The 25,588-nt window shown below is 45.3% G+C and overlaps 1 protein-coding gene across 7 annotated transcripts in view; it reads left to right on the forward strand.

Moving 5' to 3' along the window:
* lrba (LPS-responsive vesicle trafficking, beach and anchor containing) overlaps positions 1-25,588 on the forward strand; it is a 318,483-nt gene that overhangs the window by 88,528 nt on the left and 204,367 nt on the right. For 2 of the 7 annotated variants that reach the window (XM_083764652.1, XM_083764658.1), the window contains 8 exons: positions 2,580-2,701; positions 3,608-3,715; positions 4,965-5,106; positions 6,899-7,247; positions 17,907-18,094; positions 21,479-21,566; positions 22,872-23,005; positions 24,243-24,304. In XM_083764652.1, coding sequence (XP_083620778.1) covers positions 2,580-2,701; positions 3,608-3,715; positions 4,965-5,106; positions 6,899-7,247; positions 17,907-18,094; positions 21,479-21,566; positions 22,872-23,005; positions 24,243-24,304 — 1,193 coding nt within the window. The remainder of the gene's footprint in view (positions 1-2,579; positions 2,702-3,607; positions 3,716-4,964; positions 5,107-6,898; positions 7,248-17,906; positions 18,095-21,478; positions 21,567-22,871; positions 23,006-24,242; positions 24,305-25,588) is intronic. The other 5 variants (XM_083764653.1, XM_083764654.1, XM_083764655.1 and 2 more) reach the window with 5 other exon arrangements.

Genomic DNA, 25,588 nt, shown 5'->3' on the forward strand with positions numbered 1-25,588 from the left:
TCGCCTCAGGGTTTCCTCCGGGTGCCGTCTCTATTCATATATATACTCTAAGGTGTGTACGTACATCTGTAATCCACTTAACTTGAGAACCGTTCGCCCCACCGACTTCAAATTCGACACATGCGTTCCACACCCTCAGAGAGAGTGCAGTGTCCAGTGTCGGTCGGACGCACGGTTGTCCAGAACCTCCCCAAAAAGGCCTATGTCCCGACTCTGGACAGGGCAAGGGGCCCAGTGTCCATATATGTTAACTGTTCGTCCCACCGACTTCAAATTCGACACACGCGTTCTACACCACCACACAGAGTGCCCGAAAAGACTCAAAATAGCTGACTAACCGACTTTTCACTAGTTTGGGTCCCGGGCAAACGTCTAATCTCCCTTTTGGGTCTTGACCTGAAAAGTTTGCTCTACAGCACTACTACACAGTACACTCATACAGATCTTCATAGTAGTAAAAATAGCAGATCTACAAGTGCACAGCGCGTCGCTTCGCGCCACGCTGCAAGCTTATATTTTCTATTAACATTTCTTAGATTTTGTTTGTTTTAAAATGTATAAAATCCTTTTGGATCTTTTTATTTAAAACCAAAATCTTTTGAAATGTTGTGACCCATAAAAATTGGTCGGTGACCCACAAATGGGTCTCTTACCCAGTGTTTCGGGAAGCAGTGCTGTAGAAGTGCAGATCTGTGGAGCAGAGTGGTGTAGCCCCAGGGCCTCTTTCTACCCTCTGCTTCGCTCTATTAAAGTTTCCCTCTGACAGCTTCAAGAGCCCGGCTCCTGCTCCAGCTGAATAAAAGATATTCAAATGCTTACATTATTCATTTTACAGGGGAGCGCCTTCCCAACGCACACAAATCAATGTGTGCCACACGTGTACATGGACAACACGCATGCACACACGCACGCATGCACTCAATGATGATTTAAATTATTTCGCCAACCTTTGTTCCATTTAGGTAATGGAGCATGTCTAGGTATCTGTTTTTGCTCTTAGATGCTCATACAGTCAGTGGCGTAAACAAAATGGTCGCCTGTTCCCCCACCACATTAAGCAAACAGAAATTATTCTTGGCTCAGACGGCGGCATCTTTGCTATAGTCAGTGGGAGAGCAGTAGCCTCCAATACTACAAGGCCACTTTTAGCAAGCAGCCGTTATGAAATGAATATTTGATGAGGTATGCTCTCCCCATTGCTGGCAACTAATCTGATTTTGGGAGACTGTAACAAGGTTTTGCCTCTCTTCTCCTCTGCTCTCAGTCCCCTCCCCTACCTCTACGTCCTCTCCCTCCTTTATAAATGGCGGTATGAGTGAACAGATCTTAATGGAAAAGGCGAGCCTATTTCCAGACAGAATAATTCCACCCCCCCCCTAATCTAAACGGCTCAGAGTTAACATTTGTCAGTTGTCAAGCACACAACGATGCGAGAGAGGATAACTATAAAACGCAAAGCGCAGAATGAAAAATAGAAGCAAAAAAATAAAGCAAAGCAGAAGTAGAACAGCAATATATCAGATTAGAAATGGTAAGTGCCCCCATTGAGACTTGAACCTATAGCCGGAGTTATCAAACAGCAGATATTTCCTGCCTCCGAGAGAGGTACTCTGTTACCTGCTCGGCTGGCAGTGTCATCTGTTACAGGCGCTCTGTGTTGAGGTTGTGATACGGGGTGTGTGTGTGTGTGTGTGTGTGTGTGGGGGGTGGTGAGCACTGACCTTGGAGGAGAGGTGGAGCAGGGAAGAGTGAACGATGCTGCCAGGGTTGGCCGGAGTGCTGACCTTGTGTCTCCCACCCTCTTTTTCTTCGTCTTTGTTTTTTTGTTGATCTCAGCTCTTCTTCTTCATGTGGTGTTGGTTCCCTTTTCCTGAGACAGCTTTTGACCCAGATTTTTTTTTTTTGCAAGGCTATTGGGTCCAGTCTTTTTTTTTTCTTGCATCCCGATTCTGGGTCATGTCATTATGTGCAACATTCAGCAAAAATAGCCAACCTACAACCTATTGCATTATGATGCGTTTATAGATCGCATTATAGATGCGCTTTAGATAAGACATTTGGTGCAGTGGGAAAAATAAGGTATAATCCCCTGGCGGACACCCCGGTCAATGAAGTATGTGGGTATCAGGCCATTTCTACATACAGTAGACCCATAATGTCTCTATTGTACATTTAATCCTGTAGGGAAAATAATTACTTGGGCACAGCTGCCCAATAACCTGCTTCACACTCTCATACAGTGAAATACACATGGGACCCGCTCGGTACAACCTCAACTGGAAGGTCACCTTGATGGTACTTTTTGAGTGAAGGCTTTCTTTCCCTACCCAGATTTCCAACTGGTCCAGGGACCAGCAACACCGGAAAATCCTGGGTGTAAATTGACTCAGTCACCTTTGTTTATTTTGTGTTGTGTTATCACAAACGTACCTCTGTAAACTCTCATCTCCCACCACTCCATTTTTGAGAGACTTTAATGCCATTTCTGTGTACACAGTATTACTTTGAACTCTTTTGTATTGTATGGATGTAACCTAACCCCCTTCTCTCTCCCTCTCACATACCTCTCTTTCTTCCAGTGTGTGCTATGGCGGTGAGGAACTGTCTGGAGTGCCAACAGCATGCTAACCTCACGTCTGAGGTTAGTCATACTGTCATGCCCAGCAGCATGCTGGGAGCTGCTAAATCCATGCCCGCACAGGCAAGTACATTTCGTCGGGTCAATCTGCAGCCCCAGACTACTGTAACTTTTATATTGTTCCAGGGAGTTCAGTCACATGCTATCACGTGCTATCTGATTTAAAGGGCTACAACGAAAATCAGTAGCACTCCCCAGTCCTGAAGTTGATTGGTCATTGTAGTGTCAATATTCTGACCCCCTGCAAAGAATAAGATAGATTATATAATAAAGATAAATAATGTACATAATTCTCAGCAATTCCGTCTTAATCTACTATTGGTCAGATATATTCAGATATATAACATTCAGATTATATATCTCTCTTAAAAATAAAGGGTGTCCTTATTCCTTGTGGTTGGTGGTCTTATCTTGTAATTTCCCACTGTGGCGCTACATAATGCAGACGGGCACTAAAAATAACCTTTAAAAGATGCAAGCATCGTCTCTTTCCGTTTCCCATCTTCAAGCCTGGTAAATTGGGAGAAATTGTGTCCTTTGTGGCCCCAACCAAACAGCTACAACAACAAAGTGTTATTGCATTAGCTCATATCTTATTGCATTACCACACCGGTTGCTATATGTTACACACTGTCCATGGCCTTGTGTCATTGGATTTTGGATTTGATACAGCACCTTCCTGTAAATGTGTGTTCTTCCCTGAAACTGGTGTGTAAAGGCTCATTTATAATGCAGTGGCTTTATATCCCAGCTTTGATGTTAAGGACGCGGCGTGTGTCTCCAGGGCGGACGGAGCTGCTTCCCTGTGTCCGGAAACTTGACCCTTCTCCTCATAGAGAGTGCATAGAGATGATAAATAAACATCATTGCTGGTTTAAAAATGAACGTATGTGGTTAAAAAAAAGTCTCTCTCCCTCTCTCTCTCTCTCTCTCTCTCTCTCTCTCTCTCTCTCTCTCTCGCGCACACAGAGCCCAGTTGATGCAGTGACAGGGGGTACGTCTCCAGTCAGAGACCTGGACAGACTGCTGCAGGACATGGACATCAATCGCCTGAGAGCCGTGGTCTTCAGAGATATCGTTAGTCACCACACAGATGCAAAGATGCACAGCATACTGTATAGACCGATTCACAGAGGGTTTCCTGGGTGCGGCCATTACTGAGGTGTACCATTAAGTGCAGCAGCACTGATTAGCTACACCTGGTCTACAGAGCACCTGTTCCATGTATTACACCTCAGTAATGGCCGCGCCCAGGGCACCCCTCTGTGAATCGGTCTATAGGATGCTGCTGTTGCTGCTAAGCTCATGTATAAATGTATCTTAGTTTAAAATCTAATTCCAGGACACAAATATAGCAGTATTTCTTTTTTTAGTGGTGCGACCACTCCTATAGACAGCTATGTGTCCCTGTTGTGCAGCCTAACACACACACACACACACACACACACACACACACACACACACACACACACACACACACACTTCACCACTTTTCAACTTATCTTCATATACAGTCATTGATCCTCACTAATGATCATGATAATGTCTACTCTAGTCTTTTTCTCATAGGAGGGCTGTAGGTAGTTCCACCAGTGACATCAACAGGGAATCCAAGCCAATAGAAACTGCAGGCTTTCTATTCCTGAAAAGTCGGAAAGCCATCATTCTCACGATAATACAAATAAATAAATATATTTTAAAACAAATCTTGTTTAAAAAGAAATCTGCCTGACGATGATGTCACTGGTGGACGGTGTGTCTGAACTTCCCACAGACCTCCTATGAGACACAGACGGAGTAGACGAAAATGGTGGCGTTTTATCATGAACATCAGTGAGGACCAACTATATGAAGAGATGTTGAAAAGTGGTCCTTTAACTGTATATATGCTGATTTTGGGTGTGACAGTACAGTACAGTGACAGTACAGTAGAGGGACCCCCTGGCGACCCCCACACGGTAACTCATTTCTCAACCATTTGGACGCGGGGCGGCTCGCCGGAACCGGGCCGGCAGCACCCTGGGCGTGTTCCTGTGGGTCTGGAACTTCCGGGGACCCCCACACAGAGTTCCACCACTCACTTCACATTTATAACACAAATGCTACATAAACAACATAATGTATTAGTACTCTGTTAACCCAACACACACACGTGCGCACACATGCACACATGCACGCACACACATACATACGCACGGAGCTAAATACATCTCCCCATATCATCAATGGACTACTGGACGGACGTTCAGTTGGTCTCTCTGTGTACGTGTTTTGTAGTGGAAGTGAAGAGTCCAGATGTGTTTAGTGTGGCTTGTGTTTGTTTCAGGAGGACAGTAAACAGGCCCAGTTCCTGGCGCTAGCCGTAGTTTACTTCATCTCCGTTCTCATGGTGTCCAAGTACCGGGACATCCTAGAGCCGCAAAACGACAATAAGCAAGCCAAGCGCTCACAGTCTGCCAGGAGCACAGGTAATGGACACACACACACTGTTGTTGTTGTTGTTGTACATTCAAAGCCTCACTGTTGATGTATCCTTTTGTAACTGTGGGGCGACCCGAGGGGCGGGTGGTTGTTGGAGTGTATGCCACTTGGGCTCTGGTGCTTGGTAGTGAGTCCTCGGCTCGATTCCTGGGCCGGACTGTCCATTTGCTGCCTCTTTTTCACTGTAGCAACCTGTCAAGTAAAGCAAAAACAAGCAAATGTAACATTATGGTGGTTACGAATGCCTTCTAAATAATATCAGTTTTCTGAAGAAATAAAACGTATGTTCAGTGTTATCCCCAGAAGCAAATATTCGCTTAAAAAAATATACTGGTATACATTATTCAAAGATTTGCACAAATCTTCACAATTCTTCAAAAATAGAAGATCTACAAGGTCATAACGCTGCACAAAGTGAGTTTGTATGTATAAGCTGTATGTATGAGCTTGTTTATCTGCTATTTTCTTTAGCTAAAATCTGAAATGACACACATGCTTTCCCAGTTTGAATGCGTTAAAGGGCCACTTCACCCCTTTTGCAACCAGATCTTATTTTAATGATGTTTGCGAGACAAGAAACACTTTCCTGGGGTATTTATGTGGGTAATATGTGTTTTTAGATATTTCAGTATTTCATGGTCTCCATGATGTCATGGACACTGGGCTCACTTATTTCCTGGACCACATGTTGTCTCAGTAAGACAGCCCTCCCCCTATCCACAAGGAGGAGCCGTGGACCAAAGCATTATGGGAATTGTAGTCCAGGAAGGAAGTGACATCATGGAGCCCATGGACACTTTGAAATACATAAATAATAATATCTAAAAACACACATTACCCACGTAAAAACCCCAGGAAAGTGTGTCTTGTCTCCCAAACATCATTACAATAAGATCTGGTTGCAAAAGGGGTGAAGTGGCCCTTTAAGGCTGAAGATTGTACTGTGTAGTCCAGGACGAGGCAGATCATTGAAGACCAGATTGTACTGTGTAGTACAGGGCGAGGCAGCTCATTGAAGACCAGATTGTACTGTGTAGTACAGGGCGAGGCAGCTCATTGAATAATGCCCCCATGCTGGGAGACATGGATACATACTGTAGTAGGAAGATAGTCTGATAACTGTGCTTTAAATCTTGCTCTCCTCACGGCCGAGCTACACCAAGCGCGTGAGCGCGTGATATGCACATACGCGAGCCCCCCCTGAGATCAGATTCATACGAGGTTTCCGCCGGACACACACTGGTCTGATGAACCCATTCTGACCTGAGATCAGATTCTAAAAATGTCAGTCGCTCTTCGATTTTTCAAAAATAGCAGACCTACAAGCTCGTATCGCGCCACTCGGTGGCGCGATATGAGCTTGTAGATCTGCTATTTTTAAATGGCTAAAGCATGACATGATGCCGACACCAAAATGGGTGCCCGTTCAGAATGGGTTAAAATAAGACTGGATCTAAATGTGTGTATGTGTGCGACTGTGCATATACGCACACGAGCGCTTTGTAAAGCCTGGTGTAGCTCGCTCGTTACTGTTTGCAATTCTGGGATCAGGAATTGAAGCATATGCACTTTGCTGAGAGTGATGGCTATAATACCGGAAATGTGCATGTAATGTGGAACGCATTGTTTTCTTCAGCCCACACTCGTGCGTGTGCAGCTAATCTCAAAGACTGCTGGACTGCTGGTTCAAAACAAATATGCATAACATCCAAATCTTGTGGAAAGGTTTTGAGACGGCTGTAGTCCACATTGACATCTCTTCCTTTGTCTCCTCCAAAGACAGCAGCTCTGCGACTGGAGGACCGGACCTGGAGAATGGCGTCTCGCTCCGTCGCTGTGATTCAGGCATTGTCGATGACCGCGCCTCGGGGTCCACCAGCGAGGCGAGCGAGCACCTGTCATCTGCTCACGGGCCTGACGCCATCTCAGAGGCCCTCTCCACTCTGTCCTCCGAGGTCAGGCCTGCTGCAGACTCCAAGGGCAAGAACGTCAAGGATATCCTGCGGAGCCTGGTGAGCGCGCCCACCGATGACGTCATGGTGGACCCCAGCCTCCTGCCGCCGTCCTTCCTGGGAAGTGTACTCGACGGAGCACACGATTCTGCACTGCAGTTCCGCTCCTTTGACAGGTGAGATGGAGGGAGGACGTCTTTCCACACGGACAGACGAATGCCTCTACTCGCATACATACACTGCACTCATTGTATAGGGTGGACTATGGCTGAGAGTAGGGATGTCCAATATTATCGGCCGATATTATTTTTTTGAGTGGTGCAACCACTCCCTTATGGAGCTATGTGTGTGGCTGGCTGGCTGGGTGGGTGCCTGGGTGGGTATGAGCACGGAAATAGCATGGTGGTTTTTCGCCACCTTTTCGCAACCTAACACACACGCACATATTAACTGTATATATGATGATTTCGGGTGTGCCAGTACAATACAGTGACCGTACAGTAGAGGGACCCGCACACGGTAACTGTCTCAACCGTTTTTAGAAGGTTTCAGCCAGGAGTTCTTACTGTATGGTGTGTGTGATATGAAATCTGAGCCTACCATAATCACATTATCCTTAATATTCCATATATTCAAGGGCTTTTGGAGATAAATGAGACTGTTCTGAAGCTTCAGTCACTTTCACATTAGAGCACTGCAGAGGGCAAGTGTGTGTGCCTGTGCAGCTGGCCCTCTTTGATGCTCGTTAACACTGAGAGCCCAGCGTCAGTTGGAACCAGTACATCGGTGTGCCCAGCTATTTGCAGCTTCAGAGCCCATTTCAAGGTGACACAAGTGTCACCTTGACACAAGTGAAAAGTGAGTTGTGAGCCCCTGCTTTGTTCTCTGAGAGTGATGTGAGTCACATAATGGAAAGGTTTCCACTTAATCCCACCAGGTATTACTGTACATGAAAAGTGTGAAAGTTTCTACCATACCAGAAAATGCTAATGAATAGCCTACGTTGAACCTTGGGTGTTATTCTGAGGGTAAGTGAGGTCAGGCTCTTCTAATCAGTTAGTCATTTTCAGCCTGTTTTCGATGTACTGTAGGGGGAATAACTAGTGATCATGGCATCAAGAGTTTGAATCTGTCTCGTGGCTTTTATCTCCTCCTTTCCCATTTTATAACCACTGTACTGTTAAAAATCTGGAAAAAAGAAATGATAAATGAATTGTCAATGGGTCAGTCAGACTTGACATCTTGATCTTGTTTCTGGACAGCCTGTCTTGCTGTCAACCCTCTCGGGGTCTTTCCACATGCTATCGTTATCTTCCCCTCCCTGTAGAGAGGTGCCTTTTTTCTGTTGTTATACATTTGACAGTCAAAGACATGAAACGATGTATCTCAGACTGAAAGCTAAAGCAAGAGAAGGCCTGAGGTGCAGCAGCTCCCAGCCCCCTTCTGAACTGGAGGTGGATGCGTGTCTGACTGGCTTCTCCCTCCGGCTCCCTGTGTCGACACACAGAGCCTGAACACAGACACAAAGCCTTCTCCCTCCGGCTCCCTGTGTGTCGACACAGAGAGCCTGAACCACAAACTAACGGTCTACAAAGTACCCGTCTGCGGGAAAAGCGCCTCAACACAATGGAGGCATGTCTGCTAGCCTGAGAGAGAGAGTCAGAGATGGGGAGAGGATATAAAGGAGAGTAATAGAAGGATAGAGGGAGAGGCAGGAGTAGTTCACCTAGTGTGGATATATTAGTTTTATTAATCTGGCTTGGTGCTAAAGTGTAGATTTCCCTTAGGCCTACACGATTACAAAAAAATCACACCTGTGTGAATTGAGGGGTGCTCTTATCACCATACATCATCTCATTCTCAGATCTAATTTTCACGGGGCAAGACTATAGTATTAGAGACCCAGTCCTGATGGTGGCGGTAACTTCACCATAATGCCGATTTTGACCGAATAGAGCAAATCTGGCGATGTCATTTCCGGTTAAACAGAACATCAACAGCTGCTATCTTTCTGCACTGTGTTACACAGGGATCTGTCTGGGATGCTAAGCGATCATCGTTTATTTTAACATCTAAGTCAAATTAAGCTCCAATCAAGCCCCGAATATCGCATATTACGCAGCTATGCACATAAAGACTGCACGAGTGCATGCGTGCAAGAGAGTGCGCGCGAGGATTTCGGCCAGTTTTAGGTAGATTACATCGGCCGTTAGCCAAACTAGCCAAAAGTTGCTACATTAAGCCCCCGATTATAGGGAATAAAACTATTACGTAATTTACGTCAAGGGTAATGAGGGATTTTCTTTGATTAATTACGTCAATAGCAATAAAACACTGGAAGTGCTAACTCCCATTGGTTGTGTCCTACACATTATATTTTAGCTAAACATAACATAACATAACAATAACATATTTTATTGTGGCATTTAAAAAAATGCTATAAATATGCTGTATATGGTATGTATGTAATATATAAAATATTCAAAGACTCAAAAATGAAGTCCTAGTACAGGGGAATGGAGATAGAAAGCGAGGCAGACATTCAGGCACAGAGATTGGGGAGGTGGAGAGCGATCAAAGGGTGGTAGAGAGAGAGAGAGAGTGAGAGAGAGTGAAGAGGATGAGATGGAGGGGAATGTTCAGGGGATACAGACAGTGAGGCAAACAGAAAGATAGACATGGGGAAAAAAATTGTGAGACGGACCGACAGTCAGAGAGATGGGACTAGGTGGAGGTGAGGCAATGTCGGCAGGAAGTAGTTTATTTTTGCCATGTCACTGATATTTAATGCCTGGCTCTTACTATCAGCCTTTCTCTCTCTCTACTATAAAAGAAGTGTAGTGGGCTCCCTCCCGCGCTACTGTATGTGAGGTGTATAAATTGCGTTCCCTGTGGACGAGCCATTCCAGGGCGCAGACGGAGACAGTGTAGAGACCGAGTCGGGGTGCGTACTGTAAAGCCACACAGGCGGACATGAGTGCCAGAGGACGGAACCTCCGTCTGGTTTCTATTTGGACCGGAGCATTGTCTCCCAACCTGGCAGACTTTCAGACAACAGAGAGAGAGAGAGAGATGGAAAAGTAGGTGGGAACAGAGAGGAAGAGAGAGAGATGGGAGACACTAGGTCAAGGATTTCATTTTATTCTTTTTTTAGGCAATTTTCTCTAACTCAAAACATTAACAAGAATGAAATGCAAAAACTCTACAATGACTGACAGAAAACTGAAAATAACAATGACAGAGTTCATAAGAGCGACCAATGTGCCATTGGAACATTCCATTATAAACATGAGGAACAAAATGTTTACACACACACACACACACACACACACACGCATGCATGCACGCACGCACGCACGCATGCATGCACACACACTCTCTGTCTCCATCTGTCTGTGGGAATCCTGAGATGTTCCTGTGATCCAGAGTTTCTTCCTTTATCTGAGGAATGTTTTGTCAGGTCTCAGGACTCTCCTCATATCAGAGGGATTAGACTGGCTCCTGTCCGCTACACACACACACACACACGTGCACGTAGGCACGTAGGCACACACCCACGCACACACAGTAGGTAGAGTAAAAAGCAAACGTCAGAAGAGCTGGAGAACATACACTAACAGCTTGCTGGCTGCTGATGGGAGACACACACACACACACACACACACACACACACACATGCACGCACGCACGCACACACAGACACACACGCAATTCACCCCAGGAACACTTTTAACTAGCACTGAAGGCACTGCTGTTGAAGCTCACAGACTTACACATAATAGTACCCACTAACATATACTGTATAATTCCAAATAGTAGCCCTAACTCAAATAGCCGCCCACTACCTAATATCAGCACGGGGTCTTACACCATTTTGTGTAATATACGTGGAAATTATAGCCCCCGTCTGTATAAACGATGGGGGCCATTATTTGCAAACTTAGCCAGCCTCATTTTTACAGTGAGGCTGTGTCGTGTCGTGTCTGCAGCGCGTTGTGAGCTTGCAGATCTTTTTTTTTTTTTTTTTTTTTTTAATATATGTTTTTGCGGCTTACGCCTTTTATTGGTTTTTTTAAGGGACAGACAGTAGGCTGACAGGAAACGGGAGAGAGATGGGGGGATGACATAGAGTAAAGGCAGTAAAGGCCGTGTCGGGCTCGGGAGTCGAACCCGCGGCACACTGCGACTGGATTACCAGTCGGGTGCCCAGGCGGTTACGCCACCGCCTGGGCAGATCTTATGTTTTTGATGCACCACTCACCGTGAATCCAAGCGGAGGTCCTCACAAGTATAGAATCACAATTAATTCAGACAATTAATGCATTTTTCTGTCCTTTGTAATTGTATGTATGTATGTATGTATGTATTTGGTTAGAATGGGTAGGGTTTAAAAAAAGGCAAGAGTTTGCTCTGGTGCACTGGCCTAAAAGTGGGTCCTGCTGCTAAAACTTCTGAAATGTATTTATGTAGGTATAGTTGACATATAGCCTACTATACACCGCGGATATAGGCTATTAGATGCAGCTGTTGTTTTATCTGTTATATTTGTTAATTTATGTTTATACAATAGGCTAAGCAACACATTGAGCACAACTCGGATGATGACGCCTAGTTCCTTTTAAACGCCCAGGGTCCCAATCGATGGGTGTCAGACACACACACACACACACACACACACACACACACCAGCAGAATCTGTGCCCAGTTATCTTGATGGTTGCTGAACTGAAGCGCTGGACTCCTCACCAGCTGCATTCTCCTCACTAACTCCACAGTTAAGTTGAGTCCCAAACACAATCGATTTAATTTAACAACCACCAACGGAGTTGCACTTTGTTGAAAATGTCAGATCTACAAGCATCTACAGTGTGTTTTGCGACACTGCATGGACCCGCAGATCCGGTATTTTCACTGAATGTTTGGCCCAGAATAGGGACACTCTGTTTCCTGTGGTTAATATCTAATTAATTTGCTGGTTCTAACCACTCGTGTCCCCCACACACCCTCACCAAAACTTGTCCTGCAACACACACACACACACACACACACACACACACACACACACACACGCATCCTACGGTAGAGTGTACTAGAGAGTGAAGTGTCCCTGTTTGTCTGGTGATTTATTTATGAGCCTTGTCCCTGTTATGACAAGCCAGTGTGCAAATATTTGCTGACACTAACCAGACGCTAAACAGTGTCATTGTACGTGCATAGTGATTTAGGCTGCACGGTCAGGGAGAACATGCAAGTGTTAGACATGAGGATAACATAGTGAATCTGTTTGCATTCCTGTGTGAGAGGTGGACATGACGATGAGTCATATCGCACGACGAACAACTTGCTGCGCAGAAGGATTACAAAGACAAACACCATGTCATGTTAGTTCTTTGCCAGACCCTTGGGGGTGGCTAGCCTGTTTTTTTTTGCCAGCTACGTATATATTCGTAAACCCCCCCCCCCCCATGTACACCATTATTACCATTGGTCCGGTTGCTAGGCAATGCCTCCGTCACCCCAGCACCAGGATCTTTGCACACGTCCCACATTTACCTCCAGTCAAGGCAGGATTTTCAATGCCTCATAACTCTGAAACTATATGAGTGCTGTCCATGGTTTTTCTGATGCATCCGAGGTTCGGATGTGATTTGTGATTTTTTTTTCTCGCCATCGCTCCTGACATGTTAACGTTTCTGGAGAAAGGTAAACGGCGTGAGCTAACGCTAATAATAGCCGCTCGCTACTATGGTGGTCTCCAGGCCGGGAACACGGACATGAAGATGACAAAATACAGGCAGGGTTTACCTACACTCTGCTGCCACCTCGTGGCACAGAAATAATTAACTATTTTTATTGCCAATGACTTGTTTCACGTGTTTTTTAGGTTTTTATTGATTCAGAATGGTCTTCTCGCTCATCCAGTCTAGCAGCGTCCCTGTCGCTAGGTAACGCTCTGCTCCACTGTGGTCCTTCAATTCCTCCGTCCACCACTTTTCTTGGAATTGAAGCTCCGATCGGGGGGGGTTTGAACAGAGGGCACCGGTTTGTAGTTGATGATTATAGGCCCATTGAACCTTTACACTGCAAGATACATTAGTAGATAATAGAACATGTATCACATGTACAGGCTGTATTGATACAGGCCTGGAATACATTTTCATGCACATACTGTACACACACATTGTGTGACTTTCACTCCCAAGACCAACTGCCTTCAGGCCTGAAGTCTTTGCCCTCATAAATCACTGATGTCATCAAGCTAATGCCCCTCCCTCTCCTGCTATCATCATCCAATCATGGTGCAGGCCAGCGCGGGATGTCATGGGGGTTGATTGGGAAGTGTGTGTGTGTGTGTGTGTGTGTGTGTGTGTGTGTGTGTGTGTGTGTGTGCGCACACATGCGTGCCTGGTAAGTGAATATCATTCTTGGCATTCACATGCACAGGGTTGCATGAAATGAGGGTGAAAGAGGAGATCAAAGCTCTCCTCTACTGGGGTACAGATGCACACCCACCCACGCCATGATCTCCCCCCTTCCCTCTCCCTTCACATGAATAAGCCATGAGGTTAACACACAGGATAATGTAGGGGTGCAGGCACGCACACACAATACACAATGGCAAGCACACGTTTAAACCTTTACGCAAAAAGACACACACACATACGCTACTCACACTGACACACCAGACCTTTACGCACGCACGCAGGCAGGCAGGCAGGCACGCTCTCTCTTTCTACCTCTCTCCCTCTCACGCTCTTAATCAGTGACAGTGAACCACTTTCATGCTACTTCCAGTGCTGGTTTGACTGAAATAGCAGAGATTACTGGAATCACAGTGTTGACTCACTAGACCTGTGTTAGTTAAAGCCTCTGAATTATTCAGTTCCTCACGCACGCACTAACACTCAGTCTTTCACACAAATATAGACACACATACACACATTTAACACTGCAAACACACAAGCATGCACACACTTCTGTTTGTGTTCAAATTCATGTTCACACACACACACCCACACTCTCCCGGGCCGCCCTGGGCTGCTGTTAGTGGGCTGAACAGGGCTGTTGACGGCTGATTAATCGACTGGGGCGTCCTACTCAGGATAAGTGTGGCTAATGACCTGCTGAATAATTTACTGGGCCGGAGCTGGAGAACAGATGGAAGACCAAACACACACACACACACACACACACCACACACACACATACAGTCTTATTCTGCTTTTTTTTAGGTAGGTACATGTCCAGATGGACCTTCATACCCGTATCAATGTAAACATTCTTCAACACACATACACACCCCAGCCTCTGGTATAGCCAGTGAAGTTCCATCAGGGTCTACTGACTCTCCATCTCCCTCCCCACTGTCGACACCTCTCTTCCGGGGTGCCTCAAGTCACCACCGCCCCCTCCCCTCTCATACCAGACCACCACCGTCCCAACCGCTGGTCACTATCTGAGAAGCGACATTGTAAATCCTACACGGGTTGTGCTTATAACCACGCCCCAATTCCGTGGCCAACACGGAACACGTGCCTCTCGCCTACCACAACTGCGGACAAGACCTTCTTATTATATTACTCTCTCAAGAGAACTTGAGCCACGTGAGACACCACCGAGCAATCACAGAGCAAGCTATAGCAAGCGAGTTGCCGTGTTGAAGTTTGATTGAGCCGACTCAGGCCTGTTCGAGTTGCGACCCGATAGACATTGAATAGGAAATCATGTTCTGGCGAGAGCGTTTGCCCCGACTGCAACTCAAAGTTGCTACTGGCCAATTACGTGATACACAACCTGTGTAGGCTTTCAAAGGACGGATCTGAACACCGTATCCTTACACTCCTACAGCAGTAGTATACCATAGTTGGGAGCATGTGCTGTAGCCTACATTTATGTTCTGACCCAACACACCACCAGCTGCTTTTATAGACCACATTCAGATGGAAGCCATTTTAAGCTTTAGCCTTACTTGAGGACGGGGGGACAGGGGACCATGTCACTGGGTGTTCCCCCGAGTATAACATCAATTAACACAACCTAATGTAGTGTTTGGTCCCTGGTCACAACCACAACGTGTACAGAGGCACAGTAGCCAGCTCACTACTTAATTTTGAATTGCCCTTGAGCAAGATACAGAAGTGGCTCATTGCTAACTCTGGACCAGTCACTTAAATGTGAATGCTATTACCGAAAGTGATAGTGGTTGAGTCCGTCGTGTGTATTTCCTCATGAATATTAACAGGAGCTTGTGACTAAACGATACTGTAAACAATACTGTAACTAAAAGGAATCCACTGTAAGTGACGCAGGATTTCCTGGAAAGTAACGGGTTTTAGACTTACAAGGTTTTCGCCAGACGGCAAAACGGTGTTCCACAGGAACACAGGATCTTAACTGAAGCCAGGAAGCACTGGTTGTTTCAGCGAACTGTGTTTTATAGAGGTGTGTGTGTGTGTGTCTCCGTCTCCGTACTGTACGTGTATGACATGAGCATGTGCATCTACCTCTCGTGCAGTTTATATATGTCAGGGTTGTAACTTGTGCCATCTTTTGTGCATCTCCGTTACTCTGGGCATGTATAGATCACTCCCATGTTCTAACATCCACACTAACTTTTAATACATCTCATGTGCTGTCTTAAATCAACCTGGAGCGGCCTTTGATACCTGGGCCAGCTTTCTGTCGGTTTGTCTGTCTGTCTGCTACTGGGAGACAGAGCCTAGAGCAGTATCTTCTACGTGCGTGTGTGTGTGTGTGTGTGTGTGTGTGTGTGTGTGTGTGTGTGTGTGTGTGTGTGTGTGTGTGTGTGTGTGTGTGTGTGTGTGTGTGTGTGTGTGTGTGTGTGTGTGTGTGTGTGTGTGTGTGTGTGTGTGTGTGTGTGTGTGTGTGTGTGTGTGTGTGTGTGTGTCACAGTGTGTGTGTGTAAGAAAGATAATTTTATGAACGTAACGATTAAGAAAAAGACTACGTATGACTATGTCTCTGTTCTTAATGTTTTTCAACTAGGTATGTACTTGTATCTTTGCATGTGATGTGCTTAGGATGCATGCATGGTGTGTGTGTGTGTGTGAGAGAGAGAGGGGGGGGGGGCTGTGCTCCCTGTGTCAGCACTGATAAGCAGCACCAGGCCTCTCTTTGATTGTGGCCAGTGGTCTGTCAGAGCCCCTGCTCTAAACTGACAGCTTATCTCCGTACTGCTTCCACTCCTCTTCATCTCTCTCTCTCTCTCTCTCTCTCTCTCTCTCTCTCTCTCTCTCTCTCTCATATATTGACTCTCATATCGCTGTAGTAATTTAAAAACATTTCCTAACCTTAGTTTAATTGGTGAATGTTGTCTGAACACTCTGCTTCCCAGTCTGCCCACGCATGCTCAGCTAGGCGCTGCCCCAACAGAGCCACAGACTTTTAACTGGTAGACACTGGAACAATTTAGAGGGTCAAGTGTCTTTTCAGAGTGCACACTGACAGTAGCTGTTGGAGATGGGATCATAATAAGGTAGTTTCTCCTGAGCCAGCCTGTATCATACCTGTCAGAGCTGATCAATGTTCAGGTCATTCATTTCGACATTGAACTGTGTAATTAATATACCTTAGAGTTGTGTGGAGATAAGAAAAAAAAAAGAAAGAAAACAAAACTTCCCTTCTGTGCTGCCTAGAACTGGAGAATTGATTGTTGTGATCAGTGACATACGGAACTTGTTGCAGGCATGTGATTAGAGATGGTTTTTAAAGGGACACTTCACCCTTTTTGCAAAAAAATATATGTTAATGTCGTTTAGAAGCTTTAGAACACTTTCCTGGGGGTCTTTATGTGTGTAATTTGTGGTTTTAGATATTTTAGATTGTAGCAGTGAGCCCGGTGTCTCTGATGTCATGGACACTGGTCTCACTTCCTTCCTGGACTACATGTTGTCTCAGTAAGACAGCTCTCCCCCTATCCACAAGGAGGAGCATTGCACCAAATAATTATGGGAATTGTAGTCCAGGAAGGTAGTGAGACCAGTGTCCATGACATCAGAGACACTGTGCTCACTGCTACAATCTAAAATATCTAAAACCACATATTACACACATAAAGACCCCCAGGAAAGTGTTCTAAAGCTTCTAAACGTCATTAACATATATGTTTTTGCAAAAAGGGTGAAGTGTCCCTTTAAAGACTGTGATGTCAGTCACGTGATCAAAATTGAATGTGGAGGTACATCCTTGTCCTACTGACACGGTGCACAACTATTATGACACTGATCGGTCCAGCAGTTTGTGATATTGGACCTGCACGCACGCACGCACGCACGCACACACACACACACACACACACACACACAGTATCACAGACCCTCTTGTTAGACAGCTCTGCCTACTACAGAGCCATGTCATTAAAAAAAAAAAATCTAATCTATGTAATATGGTGTCATTAAACTTATTGGGTCCAGACTTAACAGCCTCAATCTGGGCCTCAATACAAAACCCATTAAGAAGTTTGACTATAGGATATAGTATCAGACAGATATAACAGATTACCATATTATCCTGGATGACTGACTGCTGCAGGGAGTCCATTGATCGCACGGAAGATGGATGTGGCCATTCCAGAATATTCTGTGTCAGGAAAATGGTCTCCTAATTACTCTTCCCTCTGCCTAATGGGCTGCTGTTCTGACCGCCATGTCCACGACGGTTCCAGCATCAGCGCTTTTCACACAATAGTCCTAATGGGGAATCTCTAATTTGTATATTTAAACTCATATCATATATATTGGTTTGCAAAATGTCATGTTCTCTCTGGGTTTCTTCAGTTCCGTCACCATACTAACACTGTCGTGTCTTTTTTACAGGAGTGTCGTCGTGGCCCCCAAGAAAGCGGGTCTGACTCCGTCTCCAAGCTCCTCCTCCTCCGCTGCTCCAGCTGTCCCGTCGGCCGCCGCCGCAGCGGCCTCCGTCTCTGCCGGCACGCCCATCGACGACGTCGCTGTGGTTTCTGCTGGCGACGCTTCCCAGGTCACCTCGGCAGAGTCCACAGCTGGTGAGTGTGTGCCACAACTTACACTGGTTGGCTCGCACTAAACACACACACACACACACACACACGCACACGCACATTTGAACAATTTATTCATGTCCACACAAGGGAAATTTTGCATGCAGCACATAACTACCGTCTCCCACTCTCCTACCATCGGCCGGTGTTAAAGCGCCCTCCACAGACCCTCCCATAGGCCTCGATGTTCACCCACCGGTGCTGTTCACAGAAGGTGCCGTAAGGCAGCGTCAGACGGCGGCAGACTACTTTGATGAATACATCTTGATTATGATCAAGCACATATAGCCACAGAAGTTGCAATGCTCTAAAATCCGCACATACTACATTAAGGTGGTTGTTACAGAACAAACTGGAAATGCACTCTGTCGAGGTGCCAACTTGCGCCTTGTACACAAGTTGGGTCACAAGTTGCATCACCTTAGTTACGTCGTCAAGAATGGTGGTCCCTTATTGGCCAGTGGACAACACCGACATACATATAATGCATACTTATTGGCCCGGTGGCCAACACCGACATACATACATACTTACAGTATTGGCCGGTGGACAACACTGACATACATACCCAGCCGATCGCAGTACTTGCTCGCTCTGCTTGCGCAAAACACTGACATCCACCGGCGTGCGCACACGCACAGATGCGAAGCCTAATATTTGTACTTTAAATCAGTTTTTTTTTTCAGCAAGCGACTCAGTTGTGTGGTGGAGTCTAAATAGAGCTTAAAAGACCACAAAAAAGGGTCCTCACTAATGTATGCTTATTGTAACATTGTGTCAACTCTCAGATGAGGGCTGTGGACAGTTCAGAAGCCTGCCTACCTATGCTATGACGGCATCACAGGGATTCCAACCTGATATAATCTACAGCCTTTCTCTTCCTGGAAAATTGGCATGCTGAAATGGAAGCCTTGTTCCTAAAAAATACAAATAAATAAATGTTTGAAATGTGGAAATTACCAATCCTGTCTACAATGATGTCATTGATGACAACATAAGTCATGCTTTGGTCTGCTTGGCACATAATACTGTATAGGCCAGGCCTAGAACCTTCTAAATGCAGAGGAAGTGGAATATGTTAGCCCGTATTCATATATTCATATATTCATGATGAGTGTACAGTATAAACTGTGGTCAGACGGTCAACATTAGCTTTTCGCTTTCATGTTTGAGGGCTTAGTGTGTGTATTTGTAGGGAGTGTGTTAATAAGCGCATGTGGATGAATCTGTCACGTGTGCGCGTGTTTGAATGTGTCATGTTTTCTCACTGAGGAGTGTGTCTGTGTGTTTAAGGGAGGCGGCGGGAGGGGGGAGGGTTACTTGAAAAAAGGTTTTGTGTGTTATAAGAGGGGGGTGTGTGTGTGCGTGTGCGTGTGTGCGCGCATGAATAATAATGACCACACTGCATGGGCTGCTGCACGAAAGAGTGTAAAGTACGCCTGAGTAAATATGTAGCTGTGTGTCTGTGTACATCCATGTAACTGTGTGGATATGCACAGCATCTGTCTGTTTGTTCAGTGTGTATTAGCTGTGCGTGCATGCATGTGCGCGCGTGTGTGTGCGTTAGTGAGAGCAGTGGGAGGACTAATGGAGATCAGTTCATTTACTCCTCTCTGTTTGAAGGAGCTACTTCAACTCCAGAGGGAGGCTCCCAGCAGGCCCACATGGCTGCTTAACACACACACACACACACACACACACACACACACACACACACACACATTCCAGTCTGCTCCGCTCTCCTCTCCCTGTCATTCCATAAGAGTTATCCCTGCTTGGAGACTGTCCCGGTTGGAAAAACAAGCTCTCCCTCCCTGCAAAACGGCAGAGGAATCCCCCCTCTGCGTCTCTCCTGCTCCATATTCTGCTGGGCATTGCCTGTATTTATGAGCCACACTGAAGTGAATTTACAGGCAGATCAATCAAAACAGCCACTCTGTACCCCGCGTGTCTCCGTGCCACAAATGCAGTCGTAAAAAGCTTCTTTATTTTCGAGTTGTGTAATGAAACGGTCACACAGAAATGTGCCGACGGAGTTAATTGGCATGTAAACGACCTATGGAACAAGACAAATGTAATAGTAATTGGAGCATTAAACGTAACTTCATATTGCATCGTTTTGCATTGCATCTCGACTTCAGCCGCTGTAGAACTACATTTAAATTTATGTTGATGTCAAAGAAGTTATAAAACTGGTTGGAAAGTATTTCATATTCATTTAGGAGATTTTGTTCAAATGAACACAGATGATTCTACTGTGTAACATTTTGTATGGAACAGCATTGTGTGATATAGATGTATTGTTTTGTTATACTGTAGCCTATAATCCGAAAGGATTACAGGACAAAATATAATTATTATATTGGTGGTATATGAAGACATTTTTAAATGAATTGAATAAAATCAAACCAAATAGTCTATTTGGTTCTATTTGGTTTAAGGGTCTATTTAATAGACCCTTAAAGATGAGCGATGACCACTTCACCCCTACTTAATACATTCATGTGCACCAAATAGCGCAAAACAATGGCTACAAGCTCGCAACGCTTCATTATGCTTTGAGCGCTTGTAAATCGACTACTTTAGCTATTTTATGAAAATATCTTAAGCATTTTAAATGTGCGAAAAATCGGAATTGCTTAACCCATTCTGACCGGGCACCCATTTTGGTGTCAGCATCATGTTATGCTTTAGCTATTGAAAAATAGCAGATCTACAAGCTCATATCGCGCCACCGAGTGCCGCGATACGAGCTTGTAGGTCTGCTATTTATTTTTTTTATCGAAGAACGACTGACATTTTTAGAATCTGATCTCAGGTCAGAATGGGTTCATCAGACCAGTGTGTGTCCGGCGGAAACCTCGTGTGAATCTGATCACAGGTCAGAATTGCTTAAATGAGGCCTGCACTGCACTGTGTACTTTTCCAGTCAAAGTGTCCGTGAGAGGTGTGAGTGGTACTGCCACAGGAAGACGTATAGTGCCAGGAGTACATCATGTGTTATCTACACATAAAATTACACTACACTCACAGCCTGCTTGTCCTGCAGGGCCATAAATCCAGCCCCATTCTCTGCATTTGAATGGAGACCACTGTATTATTTCATAGAAGGACGTCTGTGCACAGATTTATGGCGCTGCCCTGTCGCTCGCTGGTGTAATGTATTGGCGTGCGTGTGTGTGTGTGTGTGTGTGTGTGTGTGTGTGTGTGTACTACAGTAGAGAGAAGGTTGTGTGTTTACATGCATGCATACGTGTGTGTGTGTCTCTGTCTGTGTATCATATATTTCTATATTTCTTCCGACATGTGTGTCTATTAGTAGTTGTGCGTGGTCCAGACTAATCAGAGTGCTCTCTGGTTTCCTCTCAGCAGCAGCAGGCCAGGGTCCAGCCAGCACCAACCTGCCATCTGTCCCCACTCTCTCCCCTATGACCCAGCACACCGCCCCCAATATGAGGTGATTCATCTTCTACACACACACACACGCACACACACACACACACACACACACACACACACACACACACACACACACACACGCACACGCACACGCACACACGCACTGTACATGAAACGTGCAGTGCAAGCACAGAAACATACCCACGCGCAGACATGCAGCAGAGACCTACACAATCCCATGCACATAGAAAGACACAAGCGCACAGCGAGATATTGGACACGCATGACTGCATGTTCAGCTTTTCCAATCTGCTGATTGCTTTGCTTTTTTGTGCCTTACAAATGTCTATTACACACATTGATTAAAAAGTTTTTGTTTCACTTACATTAGTAATCTATTATTATTATTATTTAGTAATCTCCACGTGTTGTACCTTCTAGTACCTTCTGTACTTCTAGTACTTACTGTAACAATACGGTAACAGCGTGATACAGTACTATTACTGTGTAGCTACAATACCTTCTCATAATTAATACATAGTTAAACATTGACAATAAAAGGCATCGTAAGATGTCATGATAGTTGCTTTTCTTTTATTTCTTTGAATGTTGTTTCTTTTATGACGTATGTTGCCCACCTCATTGTTTGTTCTGATTGTTTGTATTGTTTTCATTAAACTGAACACCCACTGAACGGTATTGTAATTACACAATAATGTAGCATTAAGTACTTCATTTGTGCTTATGTTAAGTACTTCATTAGGTTTACACAATACACCATTACAATGAGATGAATGCGATGAAGATGCTCACAAATAAAATAGAGACCTTATTGTAAACATTACATTGCCTTTGGCTTCACTGTGGCAGACGTAACAAAACAACACACTTGATGGAGTCCTTAGAAACACCACGACAGACCATCGGATACATGTCCCAGTCCATCAGCCGTCCATTTGTCTCAACCACTTAAACCTGGATACTTCACTGACAGTGGTCCCCCAGGGCTCTATGCCTGGTCCCCTCCTTTCCCCCCTCTATAACAAATCTCTTCGCCGAAAAAAAGTGTTCTAGTGGTCAACTAGTTGTTTGGGTAAAGCACTACTCCTGTTGTGTCTGTTGTATTTAATGCTCTGTTACTGTATGTAACTTCTGTGTGTGAAGATTTTGTGTCACTTGGAGGACACGACCACAGGTTGGACACGACCTTTGTACATGTATTTTACACACTTTTTGGCACATTTTTAATTTCTCCCCAGAGCAAGTAGGTAGCCTCTATTAGCTCAGTGGTAGGAATAGGGTAGAACAGGAAAATGATACAGTGCAGCTTTAATGAGCGTCTTGTTTCCATGTGTGTATGCAGCATCTCTGAGCGTTTGGAGAGTGCCCTGGAGAAGGCAGCTCCCCTGCTCAGAGAGATCTTTGTGGACTTTGCACCCTTCCTGTCCAGGACATTGCTGGGCAGTCACGGACAAGAGCTCCTCATCGAGGGCACCAGTGAGTACTTAATCTAGGGGTGCAACGGTTAATCAAACAATTGATTTAATCGATTATTAGAAAACAATATCGATCATTTGCCGATGCTCGGACCAAGAGTGTCTGGCAAGTGGTTTGTTTCCTTACAAACAATAGTAAAGCATAACAGTCAATGGGCATTGGCACAGTAGCCATATATGATTCTATTAACCTCAGGATGCAAAAAAAAGTGGCAGAGTAAAGCTCATGTTATACTTTTATTTGTAACGTGTGAAACACACTGTATATTTCAATAAACTTCAACACAATAATATAATCATACAGCTAGATGCTGTAATTATTCATACAATTATATCTCCACAAATGACATGGGCTCTATGTGTAATCTAATCCCAGTCTGCTGTTAGTCCAGTAGTGAGCTGAGCTCAGATCTGCTGGCCTCCCAGAGGAGGGGGCAGTCAAGGTCACAGGTCAGGCCACTAATAGGAGTGTTTGGGATGTCTGCTGCCACCAAACAAAATGGAAAGTTGATTGATAGCTGCAGCGGGAGGGGCGGTGGGGAGAGTGTGCGTGTATACGCTGCGTGTGTATTCATACACGTCTGTGTATGTGTGTTCCCCATACACCATGCATGTGCGTGTTTGTGTTCATGTCTGACAACGCACATGTAAAGTACTGTACGTCTCTCAATAACACACAAACAACTGACCAAATATAAGCTGGTCAGCCCTCTCTGGTCATGTAGCTGCCGCTCCACAAAGCACGCACGCACGCGCACACTCACACCACACTCTAGGGCCCTCTGCCCTCTAAAAGCCCAGGGCTCAGCATTAGGGATCAATGAGACATATGCTGTCCATGTCTCAGCCTGTAATACAAGGCCCAAATATGTATTAGTTTACAGTAACATCATGTCGGCTCATTAGACCCCATCAATACTATCTGCTCCCTTGCAGATGGTGGCACAAGGTTAGCCAATCCATGTCAGTGTGTGTGTGTGTGTGTGTGTGTGTGTGTGTGTGTGTGTGTGTGTGTGTGTGTGTGTGTGTGTGTGTGTGTGTGTGTGTGTGTGTGTGTGTGTGTGTGTGTGTGTGTCTCTCGTGCCTTGTATTTTCTTTAGGCTTCAGTAAAAAGCATGAGGAAGATTTAATTCCAATTTCATTCTGAACAGTATAAACATTCAACTGTTCTCTCTCTCTCTCTCTCTTTATCTGTATCCCTCTCACCCTCTCTCTCTCTCTCTCTCTCATTTCTCTAGGTCTGGTGTGTATGAAGTCGAGTAGCTCTGTAGTGGAGCTGGTCATGCTGCTGTGCTCTCAGGTGAGTTTGCTCCCTTCCCTTCCCTTCCCTTCCCTTCCCTTCCCTTCCCTTCCCTTCCCTTCCCTTCCCTTCCCTTCCCTTCCCTTCCCTTCCCTTCCCTTCCCTTCCCTTCCCTTCCCTTCCCTTCCCTTCCCTTCCCTTCCCTTCCCTTCCCTTCCTCGTCTCCCTGTCCCTGAGTTATCAGCCTCAGGGTGAGTGCAGTAAATCCAGCCCCAGGTCAGAGTAGTGACTGCTCTGCGTCTCTTATCTTCACCACCTCCTTCTCTTGCTACCTGTTCTCCTCCCTTTTCACCACGCATAGCTCAGCTGCACCAGGGGCTCAGGCAGGCGGCGGGATAGCACATGAGAGAAAAGGCATCTTTCGGCCACAGATATCGGCTCTTGGGTCAAGGGGTGGCCGACCTGTCTGTGTCACCTCTGACCCAGAGCACGGTCCCCTTGCGGTCGGAGGCCAAGCTGACGAGAGGGGATAATGTTGATTTGATCTCTCTTTGCATCGATCCTTCCTCCCCTCTCTGTTGTCTTGTGGGTGTTTTGTTGCCAAGTTTATTTAGCTGATGGAAGGAGCCATGAATACTAATGTAAGGATCATAGACAGCAGGGTGTAGGCCGGTCAATAATCAACAATATCAATACAGCACTCTAACAGAGAGACCAGAGGAGGATGGATGTCAGCGACCGATTTGGATGGCAAGAGAGACACAGGGAGACTTTGGTGTTTGTTGAAAATAATAATAATACAAAATCTTTCTTCTTCTTTTCCTGTTTTTCTTTCTGTAGGCCCAAAACTGATCTAACCAGAATGACACATGAGGGGAACATATATTGGGTGGTGAGAAAAGGGGGCTAGACAAAGACTACCATTTAAACACAGTACAAAACTATAACCTAAACCCATACAACACTACAGTAACTGAGATTAACTAATGAAAAAAAAACCACATCTGTCCGCTGCCCGTCCCTATGGTGCAGAGAGAATGTGGTGCAGTCCAATTGTCCGGATCAGCTCTTTAAAAGCACATACATGTATGTAGTAGCTGCATGGTTCCACTTTCTTTGGCTAGCCAATCATATCCAGCAACGTCTCACAGAACTGATAACTCAAAGAAAACGGACAACTTTAATGCAAATTCAATAACTCAAACAAAACGACTTAACAATAATGTGTACAGGGTTATCTGTGTTTGTTTGTTATATGCTTTATGCAATAAATAAACCAAATTAATACATCAAAAAGTAAAGGTACCATATGTATATCGTCGCTGTCGGGCAGAAACCAGATCA

The sequence above is a fragment of the Protomyctophum parallelum genome (genome assembly GCF_964188405.1).
Source record: "Protomyctophum parallelum genome assembly, chromosome: 5".
Classification (NCBI taxonomy): Eukaryota; Metazoa; Chordata; class Actinopteri; order Myctophiformes; family Myctophidae; genus Protomyctophum; species Protomyctophum parallelum.